This window comes from Pristiophorus japonicus, chromosome 1 (assembly GCF_044704955.1).
Source record: "Pristiophorus japonicus isolate sPriJap1 chromosome 1, sPriJap1.hap1, whole genome shotgun sequence".
Classification (NCBI taxonomy): domain Eukaryota; kingdom Metazoa; phylum Chordata; class Chondrichthyes; family Pristiophoridae; genus Pristiophorus; species Pristiophorus japonicus.
Window position 1 is genome coordinate 407,408,402 of NC_091977.1, and position 13,951 is coordinate 407,422,352.

General features: G+C 42.3%; 1 protein-coding gene across 2 annotated transcripts in view; it reads right to left on the bottom strand.

Moving 5' to 3' along the window:
- Positions 1 to 10,540: 10,540 nt before the first annotated feature.
- The window catches only part of chd7 (chromodomain helicase DNA binding protein 7), a 346,350-nt gene continuing 342,939 nt past the window's right edge, over positions 10,541 to 13,951 (bottom strand). For both annotated transcript variants that reach the window (XM_070891933.1, XM_070891925.1), the window contains exon 38: positions 10,541 to 13,210. In XM_070891933.1, the coding sequence (XP_070748034.1) occupies positions 12,293 to 13,210 (918 nt within the window). In that variant the 3' untranslated portion in view covers positions 10,541 to 12,292. The remainder of the gene's footprint in view (positions 13,211 to 13,951) is intronic.

The following is a 13,951-nucleotide window of genomic DNA, read 5'->3' on the forward strand; positions in this document are numbered from 1 at the left end:
ATAGCTGAAACACATTGCATATATTATATTCATTAATGTGAAGAAAGTCAGGGACATAAGGGTGCTAGGTCCAATTTCTTACATCCATCAAGCCTCTAAAAGGGGAACTATCCCATCTCTTCCTCATCTTCGATTGAAAAGATAGGGAAAATTCTATTTGTTGTTCATGGGGAAAACCATTGGAGTTCATATATGTTTAGGTATGCTAGGGTAACTACTTTAAATAACAAAGTACAATCACATTTCGTGAATACTCATATCACTGCCCTATAGGTCAGCATAATAGCTAGACACTATGATGAGCATTTTAAGAAAGATGTCATATGTCACAAGACAATCTTTCTAATAGAGGGCATGTAAAGGATATCCAGTCTCAGGGAGGGTGTTTGGTTTTTTAGTTAATACATTACTTTTTATTTTGTACTTAAGATTTTGAAGGGTTTAATAAGAATGAAATCCACTGATGAGCACAAGGGAACTGAAGTGATCAAATCACTGCAGCATCCGTCACCTTGCTCTAGATATTTGTGTAGTAAATGCAGAACCCTTAACTTGAATAGACTTGTAACGAAGGTTAGAAATTATGCAGATGATTCAGACACCTGGGGGTCAAAATTCGGTTTCTTACACCGCCCATTAACGCTGGAAAGGGGCGGCTAATGGGTGGCTAAGTCCTTACCATTGGCACCGACCGGGTTCCTAGCCTCGTGCTAAATTTAGTTGGGCGGTGGAAAGACGTACCGCTGTGTGCTTGGCCGTCACCCACGTGATGATGTCGAGTGCCAACGCCCCCTTGCCGCCACAGATGCGATATTTGGTGAGTACAGCGGCCTTACCGGCAGACGTCCGTACAGCCTAGAAAATATGGTGGAACATCAGGGATCCCGGGGCGGCAGCATCCAGAGATTAAGGTAAATGTTTGTTTATTTTTTTTAACACTTAGGGATTAATGGGGAAGTTGTTGGAAATTTTTTTTTCCTCTTTTAAAGAAAATGTGCATGCCAACAGCCTACTGGAACGTAATTCAGGCCTCCTGAGCTGCCGCTTGGTTGGCGCCAGAGGATGAGTGTGCAACACCACTTTTAGTGCTGCCCTCATCTTTGGCTGGCAAAATTGAATTTTGCAGTTTGAGGCGGCACCTACTGCCTGCCGTTAAAATCAGCACTGGGCCGGTGACACCGCTTCAAAAACAGCAGCACCGAATTTCGACCCCCTACTTCTTAATCACTAAAACTTGCTTGCACCACTGCCTCGTTCCTGAAACTATAAGACCAGCAATGTTAACCTCGTGATAGATTCCCCAGCTGACCAGCAGGCAGATGTATGCTTTTTGGCAAAATCCAAAATCTTTCCACGGCTAGAGTAACTCATGTTGCAAGATTCTTGCTAACATAGCCTTTCAGCAAATGGATCACATCAAGCCTTATGGTAAGGTTGGAGCTGACTTCACACATTTTGTGTTACGGCAGAAAGCAGTGTAAGTACCTGTTGGTATTGGTTACTGGAAAGGATCAGTGGCATTTAACATCAACACATGTTAAAACTACAGTTTATCACCCACAGCCAAGCTGACTGAAAGGCAACATGTAATTACTGAGGTGCCATGAAATATGAGCAGAGGAAAACACCATCAATGCTTAAGCAAATGTGAAACTACACCTACACTTTTCAAATACTGCAAATCAACTTTCAAAGAATTATAGAACATCTATTTTTCTCAAAGTATTTCCCAATATGATAGTAATTCCTATTTAAGTGTGAATGAATGTCAAAGAAAGAATGGATAATGCACTTTGTCTATAAAGTATATAGAGTAACCTCTCAAAGAATCAGAATAATGAAATGGGCCTCTCTTCTACGACCATGGGTACTCTAGAATGTGACCGCTGGCCAGATCAAGGGAAAATGATCCAGTGTCCCATAAACTATTTAGTCGAGGTCCATATAAGTAGCAAGAGTACAAGAAATAGTCGGCATGAACCAAAAGATTCAGCTTTTCCGAGAAAAGTCAGATCAATTCCAAGTTTTGTTCAGCTCTCATCTTCAAAAAATGATTAGTGCTGCACTGACTACCAGTGCGCATTAGCTGCAGTGTCAGAAGCTCCCACAAAACACTACTAATCTCCATCTCTGATGCCATACAATACTGTAATTATAGAGTTCAGCTGTATGGCACTGAGGTGGTGTTCCAATAGTAGTTGACTATATGATTATATGGCAAGAATGACAGCTGAAGATTGATGCTTTCATGCCAGCCGTGTGAGTTGATGCAGCACATGACAGAACTGGTGATTTAGACCGATCTATGCAAATGATTCCATTAATCATTGCTCAATTGTCTATAAGCCAAATTCTAAAAATTCTATTCTATTCCGCGATCCCATTTCATATTCTAATATCGCCTTTCTGTATTTTAAATGTTCACGAGCAAAGCAAAAATGCCAAATCACCAAATCTATTCCTTCCATAATCTGCTCTAAGATGGGCTTCACTTCAATTATTCAATATTTTGAGGGGATATTCTGCAAAATTCCTCCCAAACTCCAAAGCAGAATGTCAGCCACTACTCCTTTATTATTCAGTCCTGGTCATAGATACTTTCACTGAACACTTTCATAGTCCCAGCAGCAGGGCAACCTTTATATTCCTCAACTAACTCTGCTGGTAAACTTCTACTTTGCCAGATCAATAAAGTGAGGGATTTGTCCCACTTTAACTCACCCACCCAGAATTAAAAAGTTTGCATTCCACCATATCATTCACCTGGCTCTGAATAAATCCAAGGTTTTCATCTCCAATATCCTACTAGAAAGCCATTTTAGCAGCAAGTAATTCTTTCTTAATTGCTTTTTCACAAATTTTGGTACCTTGGCCTATCTTAAAATTGTGCTCCTGATTTATGCCACCTATTCTGTTTAATACATTGCCTACTTATAGAAGGTCTGGTCTCAATCACCTCTTTTCAAGGGTAAAAAGTCCTAGTGTCAAAATGGTTTGTCTTATAATACGCCTGTGAAGCGCCTTGGGACATTTTACTATGTTAAAGGTGCTATATAGATGTCATGTATCTAACATTATTATATATAACTGTATCGTGACATGCTATACATGACTGTAATAAGATATGACCTGTAACCACCAGCATACCTTACCACCAGAGGTGCAATTGCAAGAGACAGGTATATAAGGACAGGTCTCAGGCAAGTGCAGCATTCCAGAGCTGTGAAAAAAAGGTGCAGGTCCAGAGTGACCTTGACTTCACTACATGTCTCGTGTGAATCTGTACTGAGGGGACAGGACTTTACAGTGGCGACGAGAATGGGATGAAAAGTACAACGTGGGAGACAATTGGGAGGACTTTATAGAAAGGCTCCAGCAAAGCTTTGTAACCAAAGACTGGTTAGGCGACGATAAGGCAGACAAGAGAAGAGCCCATATCGTGACCAGCTGTGGTTCGAAAACATACGCTTTAATGAAGGATCTGTTGGCACCCGAGAAACCAGCAAGCAAATCGTTTGAAGAATTGAGCACACTGGTAAGAGACCACCTGAAGCCAGCAAGCAGCCTACACATGGCCAGACACAGGTTCTACAACTACAGACGCTGTATGGGCCAGAGCATACCCGACTTCGTGGCGGAACTTCGGAGGTTGGCTAGTTTATGTGAATTCTCCGATGAAATGAGGAGAGAAATGCTGAGAGACTTTTTCATTGAAGGAATAGGCCACGCAGGCATATTCCGAAAGCTCATAGAAACCAAGAACCTGACCTTAGAGGCAGCAGTACTGGTTGCACAGACATTCTTGGTAGGGGAAGAAACAACGAGGTTGATTTACAATGCAGGTATGATAACTAACGAAATATTGGAAGAAGTTCACAGCACTAAACGAGCTGCTAATCCCACACAGACAAAACCGGGAGAACAGGCTCTCGACAGCAGGCAGAGGCCATCAAGGGCCACAGGAACGGTCGGTCGTTCACACCTCATCAACCCACAATGCGAGCAATCAACTACAAACTGAGAGAAGCTCAAGGGAGATCAGCCAGACGCAGCTCATTCTTTGGGAACTCTGAACAATGGAACAGGTCTGTGCTGGAGGCGTGGGGGTGGGCACTCGTCAAGGGGATGTCGATTTCAGCAGGCTGTTTGCAGAAATTGTGAATATACAGGGCATTTGGCCCGCATGTGCAAAAAAACGGCAGCTCGGCTGGTATACGAATCAGATAGGTCGGAAAGCGGACCAGAAGATGGTGGGGACAGTATCCGGGACATCAGTGTACAGCGGGTCAACACGATAAATGGCCACTGCTCCTACAACAGGACGCCTCCTATAATGATGAGGGTCCTACTCAACGGGATATCTGTCAACATGGAGCTGGATACGGGAGCGAGTCAATCTCTCATGGGCGCTCAACAATTTGAACAAGTGTGGCCGCATAAAAGAGACAGACCAAAACTCACAAGGGTCGACACCACACTAAGGACCTATACCAAAGAAATCGTACCAGTCCTCGGCAGCGCCATGCTCTCTGTCACACACAAAGGGACAGTGAACCGACTTCCCCTGTGGATTGTCCCCGGAGATCCCCAGCACTGCTGGGGAGAAGCTGGCTGGCAAAACTAAACTGGAAATGGGATGATGTCCATGCCATGTCATTAGAGGAACAGACCTCCTCCTCAACAGTTATAAAGCGATTTGAACATCTCTTTCAGCCAGGTGTGGGCACTTTCAAAGGGGCCAAAGTCAAAATCTACATCTCACAGGATGCTAGACCGGTCATGAAGCCTGATGGATCCGTACGAATCTGTGGGGACTACAAATCTACCATAAACAGAGGCACGCAACCTTCTGTGTTCCAACAGTTTTTTGACTTTCTTTGACCCAGGTAAAAAGCTAGTTCTCACATGCGATGCATCAGCGTATGGAGTCGGGTGCGTTTTGCAACATGTCAATAGTGCGGGCAAATTACAACCCATAGCTTATGCCTCCAGGTCACTTTCGCGGGTGGAGCGCGGGTACGGAATGGTAGAGAAGGAGGCGCTTGCATGCGTGTACGGTGTCAAAAAGATGCACCAATACCTTTTCGGGGCCAAGTTCGCGTTAGAAACCAACCACAAGCCCCTCACGTCCCTCCCATCCGAGAGCAAGGCAATAAACGCCAACGCCTCGGCGCAAATTCAACGGTGGGCACTCATGCTGGCGTCCTACGACTATAGCATAAGGCAGACACAACTGTGCCGACGCGCTCAGCAGGCTACCCCTGGCGACCACGGAAGGGTCTGACGAACAGGATTGTGAGACAGTCATGGCAATCAATGCCTTTGAGTCCACAGGTTCGCCCATGACGGCTCGCCAAATCAGAGCCTGGACGGCCAGCGACCCCACGTTCCTTAGTAAAAAGATGTGTCCAAACCAGTGACTGGGCAGAGGCTCGCGATGCCTGCCCTGAGGAATTAAAACCCTTTCACAGGCGCATGCATGAGCTGTCACTACAAGCAGACTGCCTGATGTGGGGCAGCCGAGTAGTCATGCCGCTGTGAGGCAGAGGCGCATTTGTCCGGGAGCTCCACCGCGAGCACCTGGGGATCATTCTCATGAAGGCCATAGCTAGATCCCACGTCTGGTGGCCTGGTATTGATGCGGACCTGGAGCTCTGCGTCCGAAGGTGCACCATTTGTGCCCAACTCAGCAATGCCCCCAGAGAGGCTCCACTGAGCCCCTGGCGCTGGCCTACCAAACCGTGGTTGCGAGTGCACATAGACTATGCGAGCCTATTCATGGGCAAAATGTTCCTCGTAGTTGTAGATGCATTTTCAAAGTGGATCGAAGGCACCATTTTAAACTCGAGCATAACCTCTACCACTGTGGAGAGCCTCGCAACCATGTTTGCAACGCACGGAATCCCTGACATATTTGTCAGTGACAATGGTCCGTGCTTCACCAGCGCAGAATTCCAAGACTTTATAATTGACCACGGCATAAATCACGTCAAGACAGCACCGTTCAAGCCGGCCTCCAACGGCCAGGCGGAGAGAGCAGTGCAAATCATTAAACAAGGCATGCTTAAAATCCAAGGTCCCACGCTGCAGGGTCGCCTGTCGCGACTGCTGCTGGCATACAGATCTCGTCCGCACTCACTGACTGGGATCCCACCGCGCAATTGTTGATGAAAAGGACTTTAAAAACAAGGCTCTCATTAATCCTCCCAGACATACATGAAATCGGTGAGGCAAAGCGCCGTAAGCTGACTGAGTACCATGACAGAAATTCGAGGGGGAAATGGAATGAGATAGGGGACAAAGTGTTTGTACTAAACTATGGCAGGGGTCCCAAATGGCTTGCAGGGACAGTAACGGGCAAGGAAGTACAAATGGACAATGGCAAAATCTGCCGGAGGCATGTAGATCAAGTCAAAAGCAGATTTACCAACACTGCGGAACCAGAGGCAGACTATAATGTGGAACTCGCACTACACCTGGTGGACAGACAGAGGGAACAACCTGAGGAAAGGGCAATCCCGACAGCCCAGGCGAGTCAACAACAATCACACCAATCGAAACAGACAGCCCAGGCGAGATACCAGCAACCACACCCAAAGAAAAACAGACACCAAGGCAAACAACTGAACCACAACTCAGACGCTCCACGCGAGAGCATAGACCACCTGAGAGACTGAACTTATAAAGACAATAAGACCTTGGGGGAGGGTGATGTCATGTATCTTACATTATTATATATAACTGTATCCTAACATGCTATACATGACTGTAATAAGATATGACCTGTAACCACCAGCATACCTTACCACCAGAGGTGCACTTGCAAGAGACAGGTATATAAGGGCAGGTCTCAGGCAAGTGCAGCATTCGAGAGCTGTGAAATAAAGGTGCAGGTCTAGAATGACCTTGACTTCACTACATGCCTCATGTGAATCTGTACTGAGGGGACAGGACGTTACAATAAATACAAGCTGTTGTAGTTTCTCCCGAGAACACAATCTTTCAAGACTAGGAAACCCTGTGGCTTTTGTCCTATTGATTGTTTGGGGAGGGAAGAAGCAGGAAATGTTTCTAACCTCTAGTCTGAAAGTGGCATGATCCCTCAATGGTGACAAATGGATATATTTAAAGCAATTGGTAGGTTTAGATGGGATTTGAAGGGAACTTTCTTCACCCAGAGGGTTGTGGGGGTCTAGAACTCTCTACCTGAAAAGGGTGGTAGAGGCAGAAACCCTCACATTTAAAAAGTACTTGGATGTGCACTTGAAGTGTTGTAACCTGCAGGGTTACGGACCTAGAGCTGGAAAGTGGGATTAGGCTGGATAGCCTCTTATTGGGCGGCATGGACACAAGTGGCCGAAATGGCCTCCTTCTGTGCTGTAAATTTCTCTGATTTTATGATATCTCCTTTCTTAAATACTTCGGATACTAGATACCAAGAGTAATGATAGATATATTTTTTGACATAGGATTCAAACAAATCAGTGCAGATATAAGTAATTCTATTTTTTTTTTAAGACTTCTAAGCGCAATTAGACCAATATTGTTATCTCTCAATAGTAGTTTCTGCAGATATACAGCAAATTTCATGAGCACTTTCCAGCAGGGTCTATTGCTATGCTATGAACCCTGCTGGAAAGTGCTCATGAAAGTGAGAAGTTTCACTTAGTTCTGCTGGCACTTGCCTTCTGCTACGAGTTAATTCTGCATTGATTTATATCTTGCCAGGAACAAATTTTACATGACTTTGCCCGCTTCTTCTCCCCATTTCTTGCAAAATTACCATTGCTAAAAGGGATAAATTCTGAGGACAGTTTGCATAAACCTGGTTTGTAATCCCTTGAATTTAGAAGGTCCTTAAAAGAGATTCGATAGGTCAGATACAGAGAAACCATTTTGAGTGGCGGAATCCAGAACAAGGGGGCATAGAACTTGATCATTTAGGAATGAAATCAGAAAGCATTTTTTCATACAAATGGAGAAAATCTGGAACTCTCTTCCCTAAAAGGCTGGGTCAATTGATACTTTCAAGACTGAGATCAATAGATTTTTGTTATCAAGGGATATGAAGCAGTCAGTCAAATGGAGTTGAGGCACAGAGCAGTCACGATCTAATTCAATGACAGACCAGGCTCAAGGGGCTGAAGGACCACAGTTCCAGTGTACGAGGATTGCCTTGACCAAGTAGCCATTCTTCATGCATGAGCCTAGACAGAGAGTGTCAGCAGAGCTAAGCCTGATCCCATCCTCACCTGACATCCACACTTTCCAGCAAGGAGGACGGTCATAGATAGTAATCAGGAGCAGACACCTCAGCTGACTTTGCTCCTTTGTAGTCCAAGGGCATTTGACACAAATCAGCTAATCCAGCAAAATCTATTTGGTTTCATTCTCTAAAAGGCAGTGCATTTACCCATAAAACCAGTAGGGGAACAAATCATATGCACCAATACTAGGTTAATATCACAACTATTACTGACCAAAGTAGTGATAATGACAAGCTATAACCTGGCTCAGATTATTCAATCCAGAAAGTTAAAAGCATCAATAGCATGTTACGAGAAGTTGGGTCTCAGCATCAACTAGAGTGGAGGATGATCACAGAAGTGGTCTACAAGGTCTTAAATGAATTGACAAAGTAGCAAAAATAAACAAAGTTGGCAGCAATGATTTGCAGAATGCTCAAAATTGCAAGTTCTGAAAAGCAACGTAGGAACTATTTCGTAGTGTGCTAAATTTAATGGTGATACCAGGAGAAAAATACAATTGGGTTGCATGGCTCCTGTATAGCACAAAATTCTTAGCGAATCAGTGTCTAGGTAGTTTCTCCATATTGACAAAATGAACAGGTTAAAAACTGTGCCTGCCACCTGCCCATCGTACCTAAAAGAGAAATTCTTCAGAGTAAGTGGGCACCGTTCAGCGTTATATTTATCACACTTTCAAGGTTGAACCATGGAATATTTCTTTATCCACTTGACATCATTCGTAAGGAAAACGCTGGAATCTATTAATGAAATGGTAACAGGACACTTAGAAAATCATCATATGATTAGGCAGAGTCAATTAGGTTTTATGAAAGGGAAATAGTATTTATTAGTTTTTTGGGGACGTAACTAGCAGGGTAAAGGGGAACCAGTGGATGTGGTGTATTTGGATCTCCCAAAAGGAATTCAAAAAGGTTGCTATACAAGATAAGGGCTCATAGGGTTGGAGGCCATATGAGCATGGATAGAGGATTGGTTAACAGGCAGAAAACAAAGAGTAGGAAAAAATGGGCCATTTTCAGGTTGGCAAGCTGCAACTAGTGGGTTGCCGCAAGGATCAGTGCTTGGGCCTCAGCTATTTACAATGTATATCCAAGTTTGCTGACAATACAAAGTTAGGTGGGAAAGTAAGCTGGGAGGACACAGAGCCTGCAAAGGGATATAGACAGGTTAAGTGAGTGGGCAATAAGGTGGTAAATAGGAGTATAATGTGAGGTTATTCACTTTTGTAGGAAGAATAGAAAAACAGAATATTTTTAAATAGTGAGAAACTATTACATGTTGGTGTTGAGAGATTTAGGTGTCCTCGTACAGGAAACACAAAGTTAGCATGTCGGTACAGCAAGCAATTACGAAGGCAAACTACACGGCTTTGATGAGACCACACCTGGAGTACAGTAGTTTCTCTCTCCTTGTATGAGAAAGGACATACATGCCTTAGAGGCGGTGCAATGAAGGTTCACTGGATTGATCCCTAGGATGAGGGGGTTATTCTATGAGGAGAAATTGAGTAGATTGAGCCTATACATTCTGGATTTTAGAAGAATATTAGGTGATCTCATTGAAGCATAAGATTCCGAGGGAGATTGGGGTAGATGCAGGTTATTTCGCCTGGCTGGAGAGCCTAGAACTAGGGGGCATAGTCTCAGGATAAGGGGTCAGCCATTTAAAACTGAGATAAGGAAGAATTTCTGTACTCAAGAGGGTTGTGAATCTTTGGAATTCTCTATCCCAAAGCGCTGTGAATGTCGAGTCGTTCAATATATTCAAGGCTGAGATAGATACATTTTTGGACTCTAGGGGAATCAAGAGATATGGGGATAGGGCAGGAAAGTGCAGTTGAGGTCGATGATCAGCCGTGATCTTATTAAATGGTGGAACAGGCTTGAAGGGCCGTATGGCCTACTCCTGCTCTTAATTCTTATGTACTTGTCTCTCCCGCTCATCATGTTTTAACTTTATGCCAGAGTACTGCTTTATGAATGGAATTAGATTTCTTAGAAGGATAAATCTCAAAAGTCCAAGTGACTGGAGAAGAAACAAACAGATGAGAAGTATTGACAGTAACTTAAAAATGAAAGTGAATATACTAAAATGGATAAATTCATTATTGCTGGAATTTATTCCTTTTAGCATATTTACCAGAGATGCAATAGTTTTTTTTTTAAATATAGAGAAGCATTAGATGGCAATGTGAATCTAAATAAAAAAGTGTAACACATGTCTCATGCATATATCTGACTACTGGTGAACACATAAAAGACTTGAATAAATTGTACTGGGAATATAGTTTAATGTACGCTCAAACAACTCAGATTTAGCAAGAAATGTTTAACATCTGTATACAAGGGACAGATTTCCAGGAGTAAAAATCCCAAACAATTTCACACTCCCAAACATCATAACTCCTTTTGAAAGCTGCAATACTGGATTTATTATTCATTGATTGCGAAAAACTTGCAACTCACATCACACAAGAAATACTGCATTACAATTTCAAAGGTGGTTCTTCAAGCAAGTTATTGTATGTTTTGGGTTCTATCTGTTGGAAATCGGACTAAAGCTAACCAAATCTAAAATCACTGATTCCATAACAGAATTTGTCATTATCTGAACTGAATGATTCCACCTGCCGCTGCCATGTAACAGTGGTAAAAGGATAGCATTGCAACATAATGGAGTGGGGATTGCCCCCACCCCACTCATTTTTTCTTACAGCCCTCGGCTCATCCACAGCTTACACCATATTTGGTGCTTCGGGCTACACAATGTGCTGCCTGCTGAGTGAGAAAGGCAGTTCAACCTGGTGGATGGTGACTTTTGCTTCTATCAACATAATGGTTATGATAATGCTGTGCAGTATACCATCAGCATTTTTAAACAGGTGACGAGAGCAGAACAGAACATAATGAAACCAGGATGCCTAATACTGAATTGGTTTAATAATAAAGCTAAATTTCTTTGTATTTTAAGTACATGTATTGTCCATTTGTAAACATTTACTTCACCAATAAAACCAAAAAAAAAACTTTCCAGGAGCCAGAATATGGTATGTGTTTCTATTGCTACTAAGCAATGTAACTAGTGAATACCAATCATAATTTGGTTTCTCTAGACTTTTGCTTGTTCTACAGTACATGTCACTGCATATCATGGGTCACTTTTATTAAAAGCATCGTTACTACAGTTGGCAGCAATTTACATCTTATCTTACATGATAGCAGTTTTCAAAATTTTTTAAAAAACATCACAACAAAGAAAACATACATTTACAAAGTCATGTTTGTAAACTTCAATGCTAGTAGAACTGAGGTAATGCTGTTTAGCTTTGTGGCTAAAGTAACAAAGTCCTTTCTTTAGAGAAATGTACCTGAATTTTGTTTATAACAGTGCATTACAAGAAAAAAAATCATGAGACAATGCAAATCAACTGTAGTTTAAGTCAGAAATTATGGTCACCCTTTAGGCGTTTTATTGTCCAGATTTTTTTAAAAAAAACATTCAACAGCTGCCAAGTTATTGCTGTGCCTCTGGAGTGAGACCTTCACACTATCGTGGGGATTGTCAGTGTGGACTCTATATACAGTCAAATCTATAGGCATGATATGTTCTACAATGACTTTTGTCTATCTGTGCTCTTCACAGCAATGTTAAATATACATCTTCATTATTCCTTTATGAGCAGAAACTGCTTCGGTCACTAACAATCACATGCCATGATTGAAGTTTGCTGCGTATCACAAATTACCATTGGTGAAAAACGAAAAGCAGAGCATTTGTTTTAACTTCATTCCTTAAATTCAGACACAATTTTGAACTTGATATCGCTTCTAGGATAATAAATAATGCACTGCATAATACTTATGACCAAGACATCTTCGACATCTGCATAACATGACTTGGAACTTTGCTACACTATGTTACAGAGATAGCTTAAAAAACTATGTGTGGACATTTAATGAATATGTAAACAGTAGGACTACAACTTGAAGAGTTTTAAAACACTTAAGTAACTGGAAATGTAATTAATCCTCATCTTCCTCTTCTTCTCCCTCAACTGAGTCCAGCCCTGTCGCCTGTGCTAATTCATCTTCCACAAGGGAAGAATCTGCTGGTTTACTGGGGCTTCCCACAGGATCACTGTCATCTGAATTAGCTTCTCCTTCAATAAAACTGTTGTCCTCAGTTTTGCCATCTGTCTTATCCTCCTTATCATCACTTGAGCTCATTGTGCTCTGCAGTCCAGCCAGTGTAGTATGAGGAAAGCCAGACAAGGTCATTCCCAACCCAGGAGGAAGAAACATGGATGGGTAGAATAATCCAGGAGCCATAGTGGAAAGCAAGAATGGGTTGAAAGCAAGAGGGTTGTTGGATAGTCCAGTGGTTGCAGCAGCTGTGAAAGAGCTTGAACTTGCATTATTAGAATCAAGTGCAGATTCAGCACTGTTTATTTCCTTATCTTCATTTTCTTTATCATTTTCTTTATCATTTTCTGTCTTGGATGAAATGCCACTTTCTGTTTCACTTGGACCCGATGTTGCTGAAGAAGTACTAGCTGTAGCAGTCAAGGGATTGCTTAACAAGCCTCCAAGTCCAAACATATTGGGTAGCCCTGCCATGCTTGGAAGCATTAGTGGTAGTAAAGAAGCAGGGTTTTTTACATCTCCTCCTGTAGGAGCTGTAGCAAGGCCTGATGGGAAGCCCATCAATCCAGCTAACTGAAGACTTTGCAGGTTCTGTAAATTCTGCAGGCTTGCTAGATCCATTCCAGCAAAAAGACTATTCATCAGTAGTGGGTTTATTCCTGAGGCTGAAGCAGCAGCAGCAGCTGCAGCAGCTTTGGCAATCTCACTTTTCGGCCTTCTCCCTCTCCTACTTGCTCCCTCCTCTCGAACAACTGGTCCAGTGAGAACACGGTCAAACATGGACTCTGGGAGAAAACCCTGAAAAAAAGCAACAACAGAGTAATTGTATTGAACCCTAAAGTGCACAATCAGCAAGGGCTCTTTATTATTAATTTATTGCTTCAAAAGCAAATTTACATTTTGCACGAATATAACTCACGACTTTAAAGACACAGCTGTACAATTTATTATAATGCCAAAATTTTGTGCATCAAAAGACAAACACTTTGGTACTGCAGTAACTACAAAAGAGTACTGGACTACTTCAAATCCAAATTCCGCCAACACTCAACTCAGTCAAACACTTGGGGGAAGCTAATCACAGTCAAAACATTAGGGACAACCAACAAATGTCCCTTTCCAACATAAGTCAACATCCTTTGGGTCGATCAACAAACAACATTAACAGCACAAGTGAAAATAAGAGTTCATGCAAGTGACTGGTTTCGACAAAAACTAAAATCCAAAAATATCCAACTCGTGGAAAGGGAAAAATAGTCTGTGTCAGAACGCATGAACCACATTGCGGCCTTTTCAATTCAAAATCACACTCCCAAACAAACTAATCTTGACATTGTTTTACATTATGCAATCTAACTGAGATTAGCTTTTTAAAGTGTGTTTTTGACATTTGTAACCAAATCAACTGGTGTGCTACAATTTAGTTCACAAAAGCAAAGTGCAGTCACTTGATACAAGTTTAATTGATCAGGCATACAAACTGGGTTACACACTAAATAATTAATCTTTGCTGAATGAACAGTGAAACAAAACTCCATT